Source organism: Rhinatrema bivittatum, chromosome 4, assembly GCF_901001135.1.
Source record: "Rhinatrema bivittatum chromosome 4, aRhiBiv1.1, whole genome shotgun sequence".
In the NCBI taxonomy this organism is placed as follows: domain Eukaryota; kingdom Metazoa; phylum Chordata; class Amphibia; order Gymnophiona; family Rhinatrematidae; genus Rhinatrema; species Rhinatrema bivittatum.
The window spans coordinates 180,777,939-180,797,236 of NC_042618.1; the positions used below are offsets into that span (position 1 = coordinate 180,777,939).

Genomic DNA, 19,298 nt, shown 5'->3' on the forward strand with positions numbered 1-19,298 from the left:
CACAGGAGGCGCAGCCCACACAGGGAGACCTGCTGGGAGTCAAGGAGGTCCGCGGAGGAGTCAGGAACAGCCGAGGAGGCAGTAGATGCTCGGGGGCATAGGCGGCTGCCGACAGCCACGAGCGAGGATGGTCTGGGTCCGGGAGCAGACCTGCAAGGGTGAGTAGGTCCAGTCGCAGGCCTGCCGTGAACGGGACACATAACACCATCCTGCTATCCTTGGAGAACACCTGTAACAGGTAAGCAACTCTGCTTTCTCCAAGGACAAGCAGGATGATAGTCCTAACACATGGGTGAATCCCAAGCTATAGCTGCCGAGCAGGACAAAGCGGGAAACCACACTGTGCTGAAACCATCACCTCTCTCCCTTTTGTCTGTGAAGAAGTTGACGAACAAAGGGGTCTAAGTGGGAGAAGAGTTGGGTTCTCAAGGAGAAAACCATAGGAAAGAGATGTGTAGCAGAGGTACTTAAGGCAGGGGAGTCATGCAAGTACCAGCAAAAAACATACTCCGCATCATGGAAAACATTACAAGCAGGGTTTCAGATCAGTAAACCCTGATGACAGTAAGTCTAGAACCTCATAGATACAGGAAAATGTCTAGTGATGTAAACAAGAAAAGGACTCTTGGACAAAGACCGCACAGTTTCCTTCAGTCTTGCAAGATAATCGAAAAACCAACTGGGACCCGAAAGCTCCCCACTGGTATCTGAAGGACAGAATGCATCTGCAGAAGTGTGCCATGTCTGGCTAATTGGCATAATGGGCAGAAAACCCAAGCAACATTTGGAAGAATAATCAGTACAGCAGCAGGGGTATGTGACAGACCCTACGTGCCAAAGCACCATACATAGCTGACCAGAAGGACAGCATCAAGAATTTCAGGGGATGAAAGGCAATCCTTGAATGGGATCGCTAGCCCAAATCCCCAAGCAGGGAGATGCGTTAGGTCTGAAGCTCACCCATACTGCACCCTGTCAAGGGCAGGGCTATCCATTCTGTCTACAGGATAGTTAGGGTGAGCAGGAAGGCACTTTGGGCAACCTATTGAAGTGAGAAAAGCTAAAGGCAGTATTGGCCAGAGCTTGGTGAAAATATAGGGAAAAAGTGATGTATCTTTCCCTACAGATACACACTAAAATATACCACAGATGCCTTAGTTTTTCCTCCCCTCCCCCCAACATTCCAGCTGGAAGTAAGAAGGAGTGAAGAACCTAAGGAAGCAGACTACTGGACTGTGGGGTAAGAACAAGTCACTAGGTTTATTAACTCACTCCCAAGTGAATAACTCACTGCCAATTCTAGTAGACAGTTATCCATCAAGACAGAGCCCTCAGCCTGCTTGGGACAGCTGAAACTGAGAGCAAATTCCACAAGGAAGAAATCCAGAAACACCACCAAGAGACAGGAAGCTGGGGTGCCACAAGTGCAAACTCCTGTCAGAGGATTTCTTCACTGGCCTGGAAACCCTAAGGGTATCAGGGCAGGGTCAATGTGATCTCGGAACAGATTGCCATGAACTTGGTTTAGATATTAATACCAGCCATGATAACATATACTTCCCCCAAGGAAGCACGCGGTCCAGTAAATGGAACAATCGTTGCATGAACCAGGAATCCCCTGTCCGCAGACAGGGTTTTCCCTAAAATGGGGCAGTATAGCTCGCAAGCCATTGCAATCAAGAGCAGCAACTCTGTTGCAGAGTCCCTTATCCCCCAACTCCCTCAGCCATGGATATGGTGATAGGTTGAAAGGCAAACTCGCCAATTAGATAGATTAGAACCCTCCTCACTGAGGTGGGGATTCGCAAGCGAGAATGACTGGCAATAGTGGTCCTTATCAAAAAATGCCCATTGAGCTCAGCAGATATCAAAGGTGACTCCTGAATGGGAGAAACCCCTAATCTTCACCAAGGAGCTACTCTGGAAAGGCTCCCTCGTGAAATAGACCTGCTGTGCCTTAGGATGACCTAAGGAAAGTGCTACCGCTCGACCGGCTCTCGGATCCCAAGAGGAACCGAGAGCAACCGCCAGTTAGAAGAAGTGACATCTCTTCTCTGGGAAACAGAGCACAAGGGACACCCCTTGCAGGGATGGACAACCAGGCATCCAGAGGGGAACCTATAAGAGTTGTCCTGGAACCCAGTCGAATCCCCCTTCCTAAATGGACAGGAAAGCAACGGGAATCGGGGTCTCCCGATTCTGAAAAACCTAACGCTCCACTTGAGAGCTGAGACACAATCATTGATCGCTGAGGTTCAGAAGCGACCAGTCTGCCCCTGGCAACCACCCTCGGATGGGGAAGGCCACCACAGTAATCAACGAATGGGTCCCAGCAAAAACAAACAGTCAGATAACCGCCGCTGGGGCTCTGGGTATGGTGGGTTGCATTCTATGGCATTTATTTATTTATCCGCATTTATTATTCGCTTTCCAGATAAAATTTTTATCACCCAAAGTGATGTACAAAATAATCATAACATAAGATATAAAATACCACATAATTCAAACATAAACATACATAAAATGCAGCAATTTAAAATGTTCTCTCCTGATCAAGACAATATTTCCTAGCAAACTAGGTGAGCCACTTCTCTCCTCAATTTGACTAATACATCTTGGAATTTGTAGATATAAACCAGGTTTTTAGCTTTTTTTCTAGATTTTAGCAAATTGATTTCTTCCCTCAGCTCCTTAGCAAGAGTATTCCACATATTGGAATGGCATTTGCAAATGACCTTTGACCCAGGCACAAATGCTTAAAATTTCTAACCGGAGGAAGTTGTAAATATCATCCCCCTGTTGAACGTAAATTTCTTTTTGGGACATTCCACTCCAAAGTACCCTTTAAAAGGAGAGCCCATGTCATTTAAAACTTTAAATGCCAAAACCAAGTTCTTAAATTACAGATCTGTCTATAACAACTAACCAATGTAATTCATACAATAATGGTTCAGCAGCATTTCTACAAGATTTCCCCAGGATGATTCTTGCAGCGTTATTTTCAATCACTTGTAATTTACGAATAGATTTACATGGTAAGCCCATAAAAATTGCATTGCAATAATCTAATGAAGATAGGATTAAAGCATAAGCAACCGTTTTAAGTGCTTTAAACCTCAAATATGGTTTCAATTGTCTCAGCATTTTTCAATTTGGGATAAACATTGCCCATTCCAGTAGCTTATTATACTCCAAGAGGCTGGACGCATCCTTTGAACTGTGTCGGGAATGGCTCACCACTGTTTCCCTCATGGAACGATAGCAGCGAAGTCCATAGCAACTGACAGTGCTCATGGTGCTCTGCGGTCATTTCCTGCAACATCTGACTGCATCCACTGGTGTCCACAGTAGTGACGGCACCCGTAGGGCCCACAGCGCTTTCATGCTCACCAATGATAGATCACATCAAGGGCACAAAACAGTGCACCTAGGGCTTCGAAGGCGCTTGACCGAATCTTGATCAGTTTCGCGGTGTACAGCACCATCCCCAGCGCCACAGGTGCCCATGGACCTCAACAGCCCGATGACACCGACAGAGACCCCAGTGCCCAAACGCATCGATGGACTGGCAGTACCAAGGATTCCAGATGTGCCTGCAGGCAGAGGCTATGCAGCCCCATCATGGCCCAGACACACCCTATTGGTGCCCAGAGGAACTGATGACAGCCAATACCATCGACTGTTCCCCTCGGCTCTCATATCCGTCCGAGGACATCGATGCTGCGAGCTCGATGGCATACCTCACCAGCGGCTATGGCTGATGACAGCCTCACTAACGCTCATTAACACCAATGATGCATAAGTCCAGGTGGGGTCTCCAATTGCCCCGATCCCAGAGGCTCAGGGCCCCTGAGATCATCAGCATCCACAGTGCCCGATAGCCATAGGACAGTGATGGGACAGCACAATGCCCCTCAGTGCCCCATCGGGACACCGCCAAGGAGCCTCAAGAGCACCAGATCACTGCACCTGGATGCCTTGGTGTACCAGGCTGCATTGAGTAAACGGTAACTCCGGCTTTCGATCTATTCAAGGCTGTCGCTCGAGAGCTTCAGTGGCACTCAAGGGCTCTCAAGATCCCCAGTAGTCAATGGCCTTGGGGATGACCAAGGCGCTCAGTGGCGATCCCAGTGCCTCGTTGGTGGTACTTGACATTGTTGAGAGCGGCAAGAAAAGGCATCGGTGGCCAACACATCCAATGGCCACCATAGTGGCCCCATACCTCAATGGCATCAAGGGCATCGATGGTTTTGGGGCAGCTCTGCATCGCGATGGCATTGAGGCCACGCACCGTGATGGCCCCGAGGGCAGCTGCAACATCGAGGCCACATACCATGACGGCATCAAGGGTGGCCACTCACGCTCCTCAATGGATCAAGGGCATTGATGAAACCGAGGGCATCGACTACACAGAGGCATCAATGGCATCGAAAGCATCGACATTGAGGGCAGCTATGATGGCATCGAGGGGGACCATGACGCTTGATGGCAGACTTGGTCCCCCGGAAGGCTATCTAATAAAGCCGTGGAGGCAACAAAATGAGGATTAGAAGCCAAGATGTCAAATTTTAATCCTTTATTGAAGACTTGGAATTTTCAAAAGGCGCTTTTGAAAATTCCAAGTCTTTTGAAAATTCCAAGTCTTCAATAAAGTCTTCAATAAAGGATTAAAATTTGACATCTTGGCTTCTAATCCTCATTTTGTTGCCTCCACGGCTTTATTAGATAGCCTTCCGGGGGACCAAGTCTGCCATCAAGCGTCATGGTCCCCCTCGATGCCATCATAGCTGCCCTCAATGTCGATGCTTTCGATGCCATTGATGCCTCTGTGTAGTCGATGCCCTCGGTTTCATCAATGCCCTTGATCCCATTGAGGAGCGTGAGTGGCCACCCTTGATGCCGTCATGGTATGTGGCCTCGATGTTGCAGCTGCCCTCGGGGCCATCACGGTGCGTGGCCTCAATGCCATCGTGATGCAGAGCTGCCCCAAAACCATCGATGCCCTTGATGCCATTGAGGTATGGGGCCACTGGACATTGAGGGCAGCTATGATGGCATCGAGGGGGACCATGACGCTTGATGGCAGACTTGGTCCCCCGGAAGGCTATCTAATAAAGCCGTGGAGGCAACAAAATGAGGATTAGAAGCCAAGATGTCAAATTTTAATCCTTTATTGAAGACTTGGAATTTTCAAAAGGCGCTTTTGAAAATTCCAAGTCTTCAATAAAGGATTAAAATTTGACATCTTGGCTTCTAATCCTCATTTTGTTGCCTCCAAGACTTGGTCCCCCGACACTAGAGGTCGGTGCTGCTACTCTGCCACATCAAGGCAGAAGGCCCTTAAGGCATAGAGGGTGATCACATACCCCGATAGCATTGAGGGCGTCCTAGCACCTCAACGGTATCAAGGGTGACCATGGTGCTCAATGGCAGTCCTGGTCCCCAATGTGGTCCTGACATTGATGCATTAAATCAATGCACAGGCAACCGTTATTGGGCTTGGTACCAAAGGTGTGGTAGCAAGCTGCTTGCCCAGGCTCCTGCTCACCCTCTCTCACAGGAGACTACACTGCCATCACTGGCAAGCTGGAGGGGAGGCTATGTCATCCAGTGCTTCTGCCCTTGGAGACTAGTTGCTTTGAATGTGGGGAGGATGAGCTCTCCCCCATAGGAACATTGTGGTCCTCAATCTCTGCACTGTCTAAACCTCGATTGATTGGTGAAATGACATGGAACTCCCGCCCATGTAGAACTCAGGCGAGTCCCAAGGCTCAGTAGCTTACACGGATCACCCACAGTCTGCATTCATTCAGTCCTGCCAGCACCTAGCAAAAGTACAAAAACAAACAGAGCAAGGAGAGGACACAGATACTAAACTGCTCATGCAGTATTTTTTTTTTAAGGGACAGAAATAGACTCTGCTAGACTGTACAGCAACCAAGGCCCGCCATGTGGCCTGCAGACAGAGGAAAGAAGAAAAAGGAAAATAAATAAAACTACCATAAAGTAAAGGAAAGAAAACAGCTGCAGTTCTAGAAAAAATCACTTACAAAAACTGTGAGGAGAGAGCAAAGCTGAATACTGCGAGACATAGGGTTCCTATGACCACACGGAAAAAAAAGAGACCAAGGGACTCTGCCTAGGGGGCAGGGTGATGACTATAGCTGCACATGCTCAGTAGGGCACGTTTGAAAGTTCTAGAATCTTTGAGATCAAAGTTCTGAGTCGGCCTCCATCAGATGATGTCATCCATGTGTGAGGACTGCCATCCTGCTTGTCCTCAGAGAATACTATATATTCTATTGGGGGCGCTGTTATGCCAGTGAGGCAAAGGTACTACCAATTTCTCATGTCAGATTATTCTACTACAACCTGAACTGTGAAGTAATATTGTGGGGCTTCAATTGTTTCACTGGAGAAGATTTTCTAAGCTGAGCTCCTATTTTCTGCAAAACAAGAAGATTCAAATACAAGAAGCAACAAACCAAAGAACATTGCCTGGTGGGTGGCTTCCAGATATCAGCTGGTTGAAAATAGAATGCAGACACCAGAGAGGAATGTAGCGAAAAATATGTTTAAATGTATATCTGTATGGTACAAAACAAAGATATACTTTGTGTAACATACTGTGCGGTCAGTCCACATGGCATGATGCAATAAAATACATTAGTTTTGGTCCACAATAGATTTTTTCCCTACAGTCCTCTCAGGTTACCTGATGCTACTGTCCATTTGGAACAGGCTGTTGCTGCATCTTTAATCTTTGAAAACACCATGCTTGGGATTTTTCCTTCCTTTTGTCCTGCCACCATCCTACAAGCTCTGGTACTCAGCCATCCTTAGGCCTCACAGTTAGAGTCACAATGCTGTTCTGGTACATTTGGGGAAAGTCATGGATTAAGACTTGTTAAAATGTCAAAGGCACCTTTCAAATATCATTTGCATGCAGAGGCATTTGAAAGGAATAGTGCCTTTCAAAACCTACCACAACCAAGAAGTCCAACAGTGGGGACAATGCACACACAAATACGAAAATTACACAAATAAAGCAAAGCTGAAGAACCAAAAAATTATATATATATATATATATATATATATATATATATATATATATATATATATATATCACAGATTGCTTGCTGTTCTGCAAAATTCAAAGATGTGCCTAAAATTACACATGAGGTAAATCTCTGTGGGACAGAATTAAAGATGTGCACCCTTTCCCCTAGCTAGCTCACATTCCTTTTCTTGTGGCATAAGAAAATAAATGCCTTTGCATAAATTTCACTTGCTATTAGGCCATTTTCTGGAACAGAGTTATCCAGTCGTCATGATCCTTCATTTTCAATGTCTTAGTTTTTGCCAGATTTCCCAGGAATGTACTGTAAGTGCACTTATTTTAACACTTAAAATCTGAGCAAAGATCTCTGCAGGTTTTCTCCTTACACTGTGGCTTAAGTGTTAGAGCTAGCCACACCAGCTCGGAAAAGTTTCCTCTTGTGATGCATGGATGAGTCAAAGAAAGAAAAGCTACAAGTAGTTAATCTTTCATTGACTGAAAGTATAGTTCCTGAACTTTTCAAAAGAGCAGTTGCACAACCGGTTATTAAAAAGGGTAGCCCTCCCTGTTGATCTTCCCTCTGGCTTCAGACTTCAGCCAACCACACTACATTAGGAAAACGCTTAGAAAAATTGTGCTTCCTCAGCTGATTTTTTTTGACAGTTATTAATATTAAATCAGTCTCATTATGGGTTTTGAAACGGGCCAGCACCGAAACATTGCTAATGTCCTTAAACTGATTATGCTCCAAGGGAAGTGGTTAATAGTGCTGCCGCTATCATAATCCTTTTTGACGTATTTGCGGTCTTCGGCGTGGTCAATCACCTTGTGCACACTTATAGGCTGCTTAGGCTGGGCATAAGAGGTAGTGTTGTTCAATGGTTTATTTCTTCTGTGTCTGACCGCCAACAACAGGTGAGAATAGGTTTGCAGCAATCATCCTGGAAATCAATTGTTTCTGGGGTCCCTCAGGGCTCCACTTTATCAGTGACCCTATTTAACATCTACCTGCAACCACTTTGTCATCTTTTGTCCTCATATATTACAAATTTCAAAATTTATGCCGATGATATTCAATTTCTCTTCCCTGTTCTTGGCTGTCCCTCTATAGCTTTTGTTAAAATCTCTCTTTGGCTACATGCTGTGACTGTTTGGATGCATCAAAACTAACTTGTTTTGAATTTGAAGAAAAACTGAAGCTCAGTGGATCAGCGCTGTTCAGTCTCAGACTCTCTTGCTTCCCTTATGAATTGATGGGATTTAGAACCGATTTTCTGAGGTTGTCAGGGAAATAGGGATTTTACTTGACTCAACGTTTGTCCTTATAACCACAGTTAAATGCAGTTTTAAAAGTCATTTTTTAATTTGATGTTTAAGATACATTTTGACACAAGGTGATTTTTGATCAATAGTTCAAGCTTTCATTATGATATCTATTGACTATTGTAATTCCCTTTATATTGGACTTCTGAAACGTCATTTTAAAACTGAACAGGTAGTAAGGTTAATAGTAGCCTGCGTCTCTAAAGACTATGTCTCTATATGGTAGATTTTAAGGTGGTTTGCTTAGATTTTAAAGCCATAAAATGTGAGGGGCCTTCCTATCTGGCCAATCAGCTTCTAAGTATTTGTCCTCTTGGGTTTTATGTTCTGCTGAAAGTTGTCTTCTACATCTACCTTCATCCAGGGCCAAATTTAACATCAGGGCTCCCCCCAGGCAAAGGTGGGTAGTTCTGTTCCACCCCCTCTCGATGTCATTGGAATTAGAGACCCAGAACATTCCCCACCTGGCCAGATCTTTCCCTCTCACCATATCCCAACCTGACCTCAAAAGTTGCAGGCTGCAACCACCACTGAATCTGCAGCAGCAACGCCAACAAAATTCAGCACGGGGCCTGTGAGCTCTTATACTTGGACAGGCCCTGCGGTGACCCCAACCTTAGCACAGGTTTTTATGGTAATAGAAAGCCCATATGGAGATGGGAGTGTGGCCAGCGAGGAACCTTTCAGCACAGGAAGGTTTGCAGGCCTACTGCTGAATTTTGCTGGCATAGCTGCTGCTGTGAGGTTGGCGCCGGGAAGGGACAGGTCCAGATGGTGGCATGGTAGCATTGGCTCTCCAGCACCTATGAAAATTCAGCACCGGAGGCAGTTGCCTAGGATACTTATGCCTAAACCCAAGCCTACCTTCATCAAAAGAAGCGCATCTGCAAAGACGCTTTAACATCATGCTTTTTCGGCTGCGAGACCTGCTTTATGGGTGTAAGTAGCTTGTAATCGCATATATGCTATTTTATAAATATCAAAAGTACGTGCATATTTTTGGTTTTCCATGCACATTTACTGGCGCAATAAAGGGGCCCTCAGGGCAGGGTCATGAGATGTGTGGAAATTGCTATTTTATAAGAGATTTACGAGAATACATTAGCTAACATGTTTGTGCACTTGTACACCTGCTATTGATCTGGACAAGTGAAATCGGACTTTTCTGTTGTCTGCTATTTTTTTGGGTGGAAGGTCTGGGTGAATTGGAGGGAGAGCAGGGTGAAGGAAGGTCTCCGTGCAGATGGACTGGGTAAACTGGCAGCCAGAAGTCAGAAGTATCAATAAAATGGTGATTTCATGTAGGTGCGAATATTTAAAAAAATATTTTGCTATGCTTGTATTACTGATGAAGCTTGTTCTGTGTTGTAATTGAAATTCAATAAAGAAAATGAAAAAAGTAAAAAAGAAAAAAATATACCTGCTCCATGATTAAATCAGGATTCTATATATATAGTTTTTCATACATAAAATATATGCGTACGATTATAAAATAGGTAGAAAAATGAAGTGCTTTCATTGCATTTCAAATATTTGCGTATACATTCAGAGCTGAACTACATTGCTGCACAGTTTATAAAATACTAGGACAAATCTCTGCGCATCCACGTAATGCGTGCAAGTCCAGCCATGTGAATAGGTTTGAAAGTTATCCTTTCCATGTTAAGATTGTTTTATTGTTTGTTATTATGTGCCAATTTACTGTTCATGTTATGTGCTCCACCAAGTATGGCGGAATACAAGAGATTTTAATAAATATATAATAAGCACCAGCTGCTATATTCCACAGAAATACAGACTGCGAGGGACACATACAAACCGGAAGGCTCGTCTATTTTCCCATTCAGTTGTATGCTGCAGACATTACTTGAATTCCAGTTTCACATTTACTTCCTCATAAATAAGGATCTTCAGTACCTGACCTAGGCTCTTTTAAATTGTTACTGTTTTGGCCTCCAGCACCTCCCCTGGGTTGTCATTCCATTCATCCACCACCCTTTCTATAAACAATATTTCCTTGTGTTATTACTCAATCTAATCCCTTTCACACTTTTACCATGACATCTTATTTTTAGAACTTCTTTTCCACTAAAAAATAAATAAAAAATGATTTGCTTCTTCTAAATTATTTACACCTATGGGATATTTGAATGTCTCTATCATATCCATATTTAGGTCCTCATTTCACTGGGCTTATGATTCAGACCCTGCACCATTTTGGTAACCCTTCTCTGGACCCCTTCCATTCTGTTTCTTTTCTTTTGGTGGACATAAACAAATCAGAGCATCCGACAATGACGCCAAAAGCAGGATGGCATTTTGAAAGTCTTCAAAGTTACTGTTCAGCAGTTACACAACTATTGGGGGTGTTTCTGGGCAAAAAACAAAAAGGCTGTAAATACTAGATAATAATGTTCTGAAAGGTAAGAAAACATCCCTACAATCTAAACTGAAGTAGTTTAGTTGTCAAGGATTGCTTGCCAAGTACACTGTGCACTCTGGGTTATTTACTGTTCTTCCTTCTCTCAGCCTCAAGTCATGAACATGTCTAATTACTTCAGGTGTTTGTTACATCTGATGACTCCTTGAATGCCCTTATCTAAAAGTTTAGTGCAAGATGTATTTAATTGGACACTAACTACACACCCCCTATGCCATTTTCAGGGAAGATTGGCTTTAGATATGAATTTTTTCCTAATTCAGTTTACAAAATTTGTGCTAACTTGTTAAAATCAAGCATGTAAAGATTAAAGCCAAGTTCTATTGTGCCATCCTACTGAACTATTTGTTCTATTTTTTTTTCTCCTTCGATATTGCTGTTTTATGTTTTAACACAGACATTGCTGACTGACAACAGTGAAGAGTGAATTTTTCCATTTATACACTCAGAACATTGGTGGTGCAAGCTTCCCTCAGATTCCATCACCAATTCAATATGTTGCACACATTGATTATTTAAAATATAATATGGATTCTTATCAGAACAAATAACTTTTCAAAGTTAAATTGTGCTCTCTCTCTTTCCCCTCTTCTCATCTCTCTCCTTCTCTCTCTGGCACCAGTTTGAGGGTTGTTCATTGGTTACATCTGGAAGTAGCGATTGCAATGTTACAGCAGCTTCACACAGCGATGTTCAGATCCTGACTCAGGTCTAAAGTTACTCTCCAGTCTCGATCAAAGTAAGGTAACATAATTGGTTATGGGTGACTCATACTTTGCCTATATAACTCCCTCACTAGGTTTGTGCAATTAGTTTGACAGCTACAGTGATTTTATGAATGAAATGGAGAAAAACTCCAGCCCATGAATCTGAGTCTAGTCACAATATTGTAGTAATATATTATTCAGATCTCATTGTACAGTGCGCTGTCAAGCTCCTGATTTTCTTCTAAGACAGGCCAATAAATACACAGGCACTTTCAGCTCCTTCTGGGCAGATAAAGTGCCTCTGTACTGAAAATCTGCACACCTTCTATACCTTGCGTTGAACTAAGTCCAACTCCTGGGCCCACTAACCACATAAACAGAAGTATTTTTCAAATCTGAACTTATAACAATTCATATTTATGAAAAGAATGCTTACATGTCCTTTTTCTGTACGTTTTACTAACCTCTTTTGTGTCACTAGCAACATTTCTTTTGATGAAGCAGTCATAAAATAGTGATTTACTTCCAATCATATCTTTTATGACCCTTTCTACTATTTATATGTCACCCAAAAAGTTGTCATTTTACTGTTGCAAAGAACAGCCTTTAACAAACCTGCTGGTTTCCACCCCTTTCCTAACTGGCCTATTGGAAACTAATGTTTATATATAGAGAGATAGATATAGATATATAGATAGAAAATAGAAGTTATTACTAGATTATAATAAAGGCAATAATCAAAGATTTTTATGTAGGTAAATCCGTTTACCTGCCTAAAAACACATTTTGAAAATTGGCCCGTCCACCCATTATATGCATGAAAAAAAAAAGGGCAGGGGAGTTAGGAAATCAAAGGTAAGCGCCAAGATTTAATTTTGAAATGCCTGCATCCCACTCTGTACCTGCTCCCATTCAGGTACAAACATATCCACATTGTACATGCCAGTCACATTTTCAATGAGAAACTCAGCAGGGCGTTTCCCTTTGAAAACAAGCTTGCAGTCCTGTGGGTATGGCAAGCTCCACAGGGAAACTGAAAACGGCTTCAGTTTTTTTGACATTTTTTTTTTTTTTTTAATCTTGGAAGTTTCCCCGTTTGATACACCTCCTCCCGCCTCCAACCCAGTGACAGTCCTTTGGCCAGATGTCACAGACCTGGTCCCTTTCAAACCTGGTCTATATACACCCTGAGCCTGACCATTAGCTGGCCTCTTTGTAATGTTAAAGTCCTTATAAATTGATAAGCGACAATATAACTCATCTTTGCTAACAAGCCCAATAAACACATATTCTCTGCTAAATCAGCAAATGTTAGATGCTCATTTGTCAAAGAGATTATAGTTACTGCCAACACAGATAACAGTCTGTTCTTTGAACTTTACCTTAGCAAAGCAGGACTTGTGATGTTTGCTGGGATCCTCCCTGGCCAATAAACTATTGCTGGAACCCGATGACCACCTTCCCAGGCTGTTTGCTTCGCTGAACTCCCACCTGAACGACAGACAGAGAAAACGTTACCTTCCGCAAGACATCAACAAGCACAGAAAAGAAACAGAATACCTTTGTTAAAAGCTTTTCATAATGGTGACTTGTCCATTTTTGTTATCTGAGCACTTCAATGAAATTAAAAATTAACTTATTCATAGACAATTTTTTCATTATAAGGATGTGTTATCTTCAGGGTATTTCCTGGTATTCAATTTCTGGAGATGTGATTGTGGCCTTAAGTGCTGAGTTTATTTATTTATTTATTTATTTTGCATTATCCTGGTAAATGCCAGATAAAAAGTGAAAATGTTAGATATATATTTACAGATTCAAAGCACCTAAAAATTTGTACTAATGACAAGATTTCTTCTAGCCAAATGGTTATTGCTATTTAATGGGGATGGTATATTATCTTGTTGTTAGATGATGTATCTTTAAATAGGTTTTGCTGGGTGTTTATCATATTGAGCTTTTTTTTTTCTCCTTCTATTGATGATCCTAATTTCTTGGTTCCCTACCTCTCCTACCCATTTATTTATTTATTTTTTAATTGTAGGCTAATGGTTTATAGCAATTGGTAGGGTTTCAATTGTACTTTTCCTTTAATTTTATTATTGTATTGTTCTTTAAATTTTATTATTCTCACAAGATTCTCTTATATTTGTATAATCTCATTAAATATACATTATTATTTTAAAAAGTTATTTTTGATCACAGTAGGTAGAATCATGAGAAAAAAGATCAGAAACTGACCAAGGGACCTATGCAATAAAAATGTTTTACTGCACAGCTTGGTAAAATGTGTATGTTGAAATGGGGCTTAATGTGTTATACAGAAAATTTTACCAAGACTTGTCCTTAATACCTTATTTACATATGATGCTTCCTCATTTACATTTTAATGTTGTGGGGGATTATCTTAACATACATTTTAAGACCTTAGGGGCCAGCCGTCACCGGCGTGTGTAACCTACGCCTGCCCGGAGGCAGGCGCAACTTCGCGAACAAAGGTAAAGGGGGGGGGGGGGGATTTAGGTAGGGCTGGGGGGCGAAGGAAAGTTCCCTCCGAGGCCGCTCCGATTTTGGAGCGGCCTCGGAGGGAACAGGGAAAGCCATCGGGGCTCCTCTAGGGCTCGGCGCACACAAGGCACACAAGTGCCGACCCGGCTGCGTGCGCATGTTATAAAATCGGGCTTAGATTTGTGTGCGCCGGGTTGCATGCACAAATCTTTGCCCACGCCTAAGTTTTAAAATCTGGCCCTTAGGGAAAGATTTTCAGAGGGTTACATGCGTACATTACATGCTTAACCCCCGAAAACCTACCCCAAACCCCCCCTGCGCGCGCCAAGCCTATCTTGCATAGGCTTCCGACGCGCGCAAATCCCCGGGACACGCGTAAGTCCCGGGGCTTTCCTGGGGGGGAGGGGCGTGTCACGACCGGCACGTCATCGGGGGCATGATGCGGCCGGCGCGTCATCCGGGGGCATTACAGGGGCATGGCTGCGGCCTCCAGATCAGCCCCTGGACCGGAACATGGCACGTGGCAGCCGGCCCGGTGCGAGCAAAATTATGCCTGCCTCGAGCAGGCGTAACTTGTTCAAAGGTAGAGGGGGGTGTAGATAGGGCCGGGGGGTGGGTTAGGCAGAGGAAGGGAGGGGAAGGGTGGGGGGAGGCCGATTTTGGGCAGCCTTGCGCACGCTGACCCCGGATTTTAATGGATACGTGCAGCTACGAGTGTATCTATTGAAATCCCGCGTACTCTTGTTCGCGCGTGCGCTAATTTATAAAATCTACCCCTTAATGTATAGCAAGCTATTTTTAGCTCAATTAAACTTTATTGCATAGGCCTCTATGTACACAGTAGGAGAAAAAAAAAGGATCTTACACTGTGTTTTTCAAGAACCCATGGGGCCAGATTTTTAAACCTACACGCGGGCGTAGATTTTATAACATGTGCACATAGCCGTGCGCATGTTAGAAAATCCAGGGTCGGTGCGCGCAAGGGGGTGCACACTTGTGCACCTTGCGCGCCGAACCCTAGGGGAGCCCCGATGGCTTTCCCTGTTCCTGTCGAAGCCGCTCCGAAATCAGAGCAGCCTCGGAGGGAACTTTCCTTCCGCCCCCCCCCCCCCCCCCACCTTCCCCTCCCTTCCCCTACCTAACCCGCCCCCAGCCCTATCTATATCCCCTCCGACCTTTGTGACGAAGTTGCGTCTGCCTCTGGGCAGGCGTAGGTTGCGCGTGCTGGTCAAGTGCCGGCGCGTGAGCCCCCAGCACAACCGCTGTGCCGGAGGCCTCGGTCCCGCCCCTGCCCCACCCACTCTCCGCCTATTTTTTCAAGCCCCAGGACATACGCGCGTCGCCGGGCCTATGCAAAATAGGCTTGGCGCGCTTAGGAGCGGCACATAAAGAGTGAATTTATACCAGAGGAAATGTTGTGGACTCGAAACGCATGATAAACAGCCTGTGAGCTGTAACCCTCTGTTCCCTCCCATAGAAAACGTACCTGCTGAAACTGTTAAAACCTCAAAGCCATCACTTAGCCAATCAGTTATAGCTACATTTTACTAATAAGAATTTCATGCAGGATGTAGGCTTGCAAGTGATGAGGATATCTTCTGCTCAGACCCTTCATTGGGGCCATGCTAGAAGTACGTCAGCAGTAATGGGCTAACAAAATCTGACCAAGGGTCTTTTAAAGTTGTGCAGGCATTTGGGTGAATCAGTGTTTATGGGCATGTCTGTGGGTAATAGGCAGACTATAATTATTTTAAATAAAGGGGCATCCATGGTGGTTCTCCTTCCTGACTGCCCGGAAAACCTTTTTTCCAGGCCATGAAAAATATTTCCATTTTATGCCAGATTACTCTTGCATATCTTCTTTTATGTCATTCTCCAGAAGCCATAAAGAATCTGACAGGCCGATACAGTACAGTGCGCACTGGCGGAACGCACTGTTAACCCGCGTTTGGATGTGCGTTTGACGCCTTAGCTTTACCCCTTATTCTGTAAGGGGTAATAGCGTGTTGAAAACGCGCGTCCAACCCCCCCGAAACTAATAGAGCCTGTAACATGCAAATGCATGTTGATGGCCCTATTAGTTATTCCCGCGCGATTCAGTAAGTAAAATGTGCAGCCAAGCCGCACATTTTACTTTCAGAAATTTGTGCCTACCCAAAGATAAGCGTTAATTTCTGCTGGCGCTGGGAAAGTGTACAGAAAAGCAATAAAAACTGCTTTTCTGTGCACCCTCCGACTTAATATCATGGCGATATTAAGTCGGAGGTCCCAAAAGTTAAAAATAATTAAAAAAAAAATTTTTAAATCAGCCCACGGCTCACAGGTTGAAAACCGGACACTCAATTTTGCTGGCGTCCGGTTTCCGAACCCGTGGCTGTCAGCAGGTTTGAGAACCAACACCAGCAAAATTGAGCGTTGGCTGTCAAACTCACTGACAGCCGCCGCTCCTGTCAAAAAAGAGGCGCTAGGGACACGCTAGTGTCCCTAGCGCCTCTTTTTACCGCGGGTCCTAATTTGAATATTTTTTGCTACTGAATCGCGCGCACAGGAAAGCGGGCGCTCTCCCGCGACTTTTACTGTATCGGCCTGTGAATAACTGAGCTCTAAGAGAGCAGTATCCCTGGCACTATACCTCGTTCAGTTTGCCACGCACCAACGAACGGCCCAACAGATCCTGCAAAATCACATTTTTCAGACCAAGGGCCATTATCCCCTATAAAGGAAAGAAGGAAAAGCCTTAAGCACAAACAACTGTACAATAAACTTTTCTGAAGAATTATAAAAACAGTTCATCTCAAGGATAATAACCATTTGGAAGTCTATACTGAGTAACTCAGTGAGAGGGAGTGTTATCCATGTGAAGCTACCTGGATAACCATAGCCGGATACTCAGCAAATCTTACCCAGAAATAAGCGTTCCACTGAATAGACCCAGATAAGTTGTCCGGAAAATTTCAGGACAAATATATTTTTCTGACCAGCCTTATGCAGCTAACTTTGCCCAGGCCGCTCTGAATGCTGACCACAGTGAAACCGCACTCCAGAACCCCTCTAGTGTTGCCTCTTTTATACCTAGGTCAATTTTGTGTAGGCAAAAAGTTAGTTGTCCAGACTAAATTTAGCCTGGGAGCAGAAACCAATATTCAAACTTCAAGTTCTGTTGGGCTAACTTTTAATTTTTGTTATTTGTCATTTATTACCCATTGATTTGGGTAATAAATGAAGGATCTGGGTTAAGGTACCTATGGAAACAGAAAATGTAAATACTCCTTGCTATTTCGGGGAAGCACACAATTTTTAAGTGAAAATATTTTTTGCTCAAAAGGGTTTGATGGGTATGTATAAGTTCTCATTCAAGAAGGCAACATGGAGATAAGTGACTCAACCACAGCCCTACTTCTTCAGTTTGTTTCAAAAGCTTTTGCTTATATCCAGGAGGGGCCTCTAGTCTATTGTTAAGAGCAGGGAACTGAGGCTTGGGAGGGACTGAGGAGTTCAAGGCCTTATCTCACATTGATCATGTGGATGATCCCATGCAAATTTTGTTATCTCCCTCACTGTGCCTCATTAACACAAGACTAATAGCACTTTCTTTTTCTTCTTTATTAGTTCTCATGCCAAGCAAGCACCAAATTTGGAACCTAGACTTTCTACCCAATAGATGGCTGCCTGCAAGTTTCAGAAGCAGGAAATATGGTGCCATCCTGTTTTTCTTACCTGTAAACCAAATGATTGTGTTTTGTCTCACAGTACTGTCAACTTTGTTCTTGATCCTGCTGACCAAATAATCCATCTCCTGTAAACTACTTCTGTATGGTCCTTTGCTGGATAGGTTTGCTTGGTCTTGATTGAATGACAGTGGTACATGCATATGGGCAAGTGCTATGTACAGGAAGAAAGCTTGACCACTTTCACTAGATAAAAAGGAGAAAAGAATTTGCTGGTGAACTGCATTTCATAATGCACGTGTACAGCCATCCCCGCAAAAATCTGCAAGATTTCAGATTGTGCTCACCATGCACTGCCTATTCTATGAAGCGAGTCCACTGTAACACTGTGTCCAGTTTCACCAAAGACTTGCTTGTAATGGGTTTGGATTTTAATGAATATTTTACAATAGTCGTTAAGCTTTGAAACAAGAAACCATGAAAACTGCTGCACAAATCACATACCCATCAAAGAGGTGGTAAAGCAGGGTCGCAGAGTTACAGTAAAAATTCAATCAATCATTCTCAGGGCTCCATATCTTGATCCTTTGGGGTGAATTTTAAAAGCCCAGCACGCACCAAACCCAGGAGATACGCGAGTATGCCCGGCTGATGCACGCCATGCAGACTTTAAGGCACCCAAGAATGTATGTATCTTCCGATATATGCACAAATAAGAATTTGAAAAAGGGGCAGAACATGGGAGTTCTGGGACTTAAATACTTACGCACATGCCATGTTAATGTCCACAAACATGCGCCGGGGTCTCCACCACGCAACTTTACTACTACTATGAATGGTGCATAAATAATAAAATTAAAAATTCTAGGCTTTGTTACAGGGTTTTAAGGGTTGGTATTAACTGGATAAGAGAGAGGTTATCTAACTAGAAGGGTTAGGAAATCCTATCCTTTACCTGGGTGAACTGGGAACAAACTGGAGAAACTGGTAATTGCGTCAGTGTGCATCTTCTAAAATTCTCCCACTTGCACAGCAGAGGCGGCATTTGTGTGCACATGTATGCGTACAGCCTATTTTATACCATGCATGTAACAAACAAATGTTATAATATGGCCACATCATTTGGCACGAGCTGACATACATGCTTACATGTGCACCCATGCACTGGTATGAAAGTTAACTTGCAAACATACATCTATTTTGCTTTTCTAGGTGTGGTAGAATTGGAATCACTGATGGTGGATGGGAACCTTTTCCGCTTCTGTATTATCATTTTAACCTACAATAATAAATGCTTGCTATAAACAGCTATATACCACAGATATATCATGGTATTCTCTCTCTCTTTCTCTTGATGTGGTGCTCATAGGTCTGATCATAACCATGACTTGTAATGGAAAGCAGTGAAGAGGCAGTGAAACACGTTTTGCTATGTCACACAAGAAGTCATTATTCTTGTTCTCCTAAGTTGTATTGGGGTTTTTTTTATCATAAGCAACTTTACAAATATTAACAAGATTCTATAACATTTTTGCTTCAAACTTGGGTTGTTTTGCTAGACAGACACTGCAAGCTAGATATGAATTCAGTAT

The 19,298-nt window shown here is 43.5% G+C and overlaps 1 protein-coding gene across 11 annotated transcripts in view; it reads right to left on the minus strand.

Moving 5' to 3' along the window:
• The window catches only part of ARSG (arylsulfatase G), a 240,054-nt gene that overhangs the window by 50,199 nt on the left and 170,557 nt on the right, over positions 1–19,298 (minus strand). For all 11 annotated transcript variants that reach the window (XM_029599301.1, XM_029599300.1, XM_029599306.1 and 8 more), the window contains 3 exons: positions 17,756–17,952; positions 16,671–16,751; positions 12,913–13,021 (listed from right to left, as the gene is read on the minus strand). In XM_029599301.1, coding sequence (XP_029455161.1) covers positions 12,913–13,021; positions 16,671–16,751; positions 17,756–17,952 — 387 coding nt within the window. The remainder of the gene's footprint in view (positions 1–12,912; positions 13,022–16,670; positions 16,752–17,755; positions 17,953–19,298) is intronic.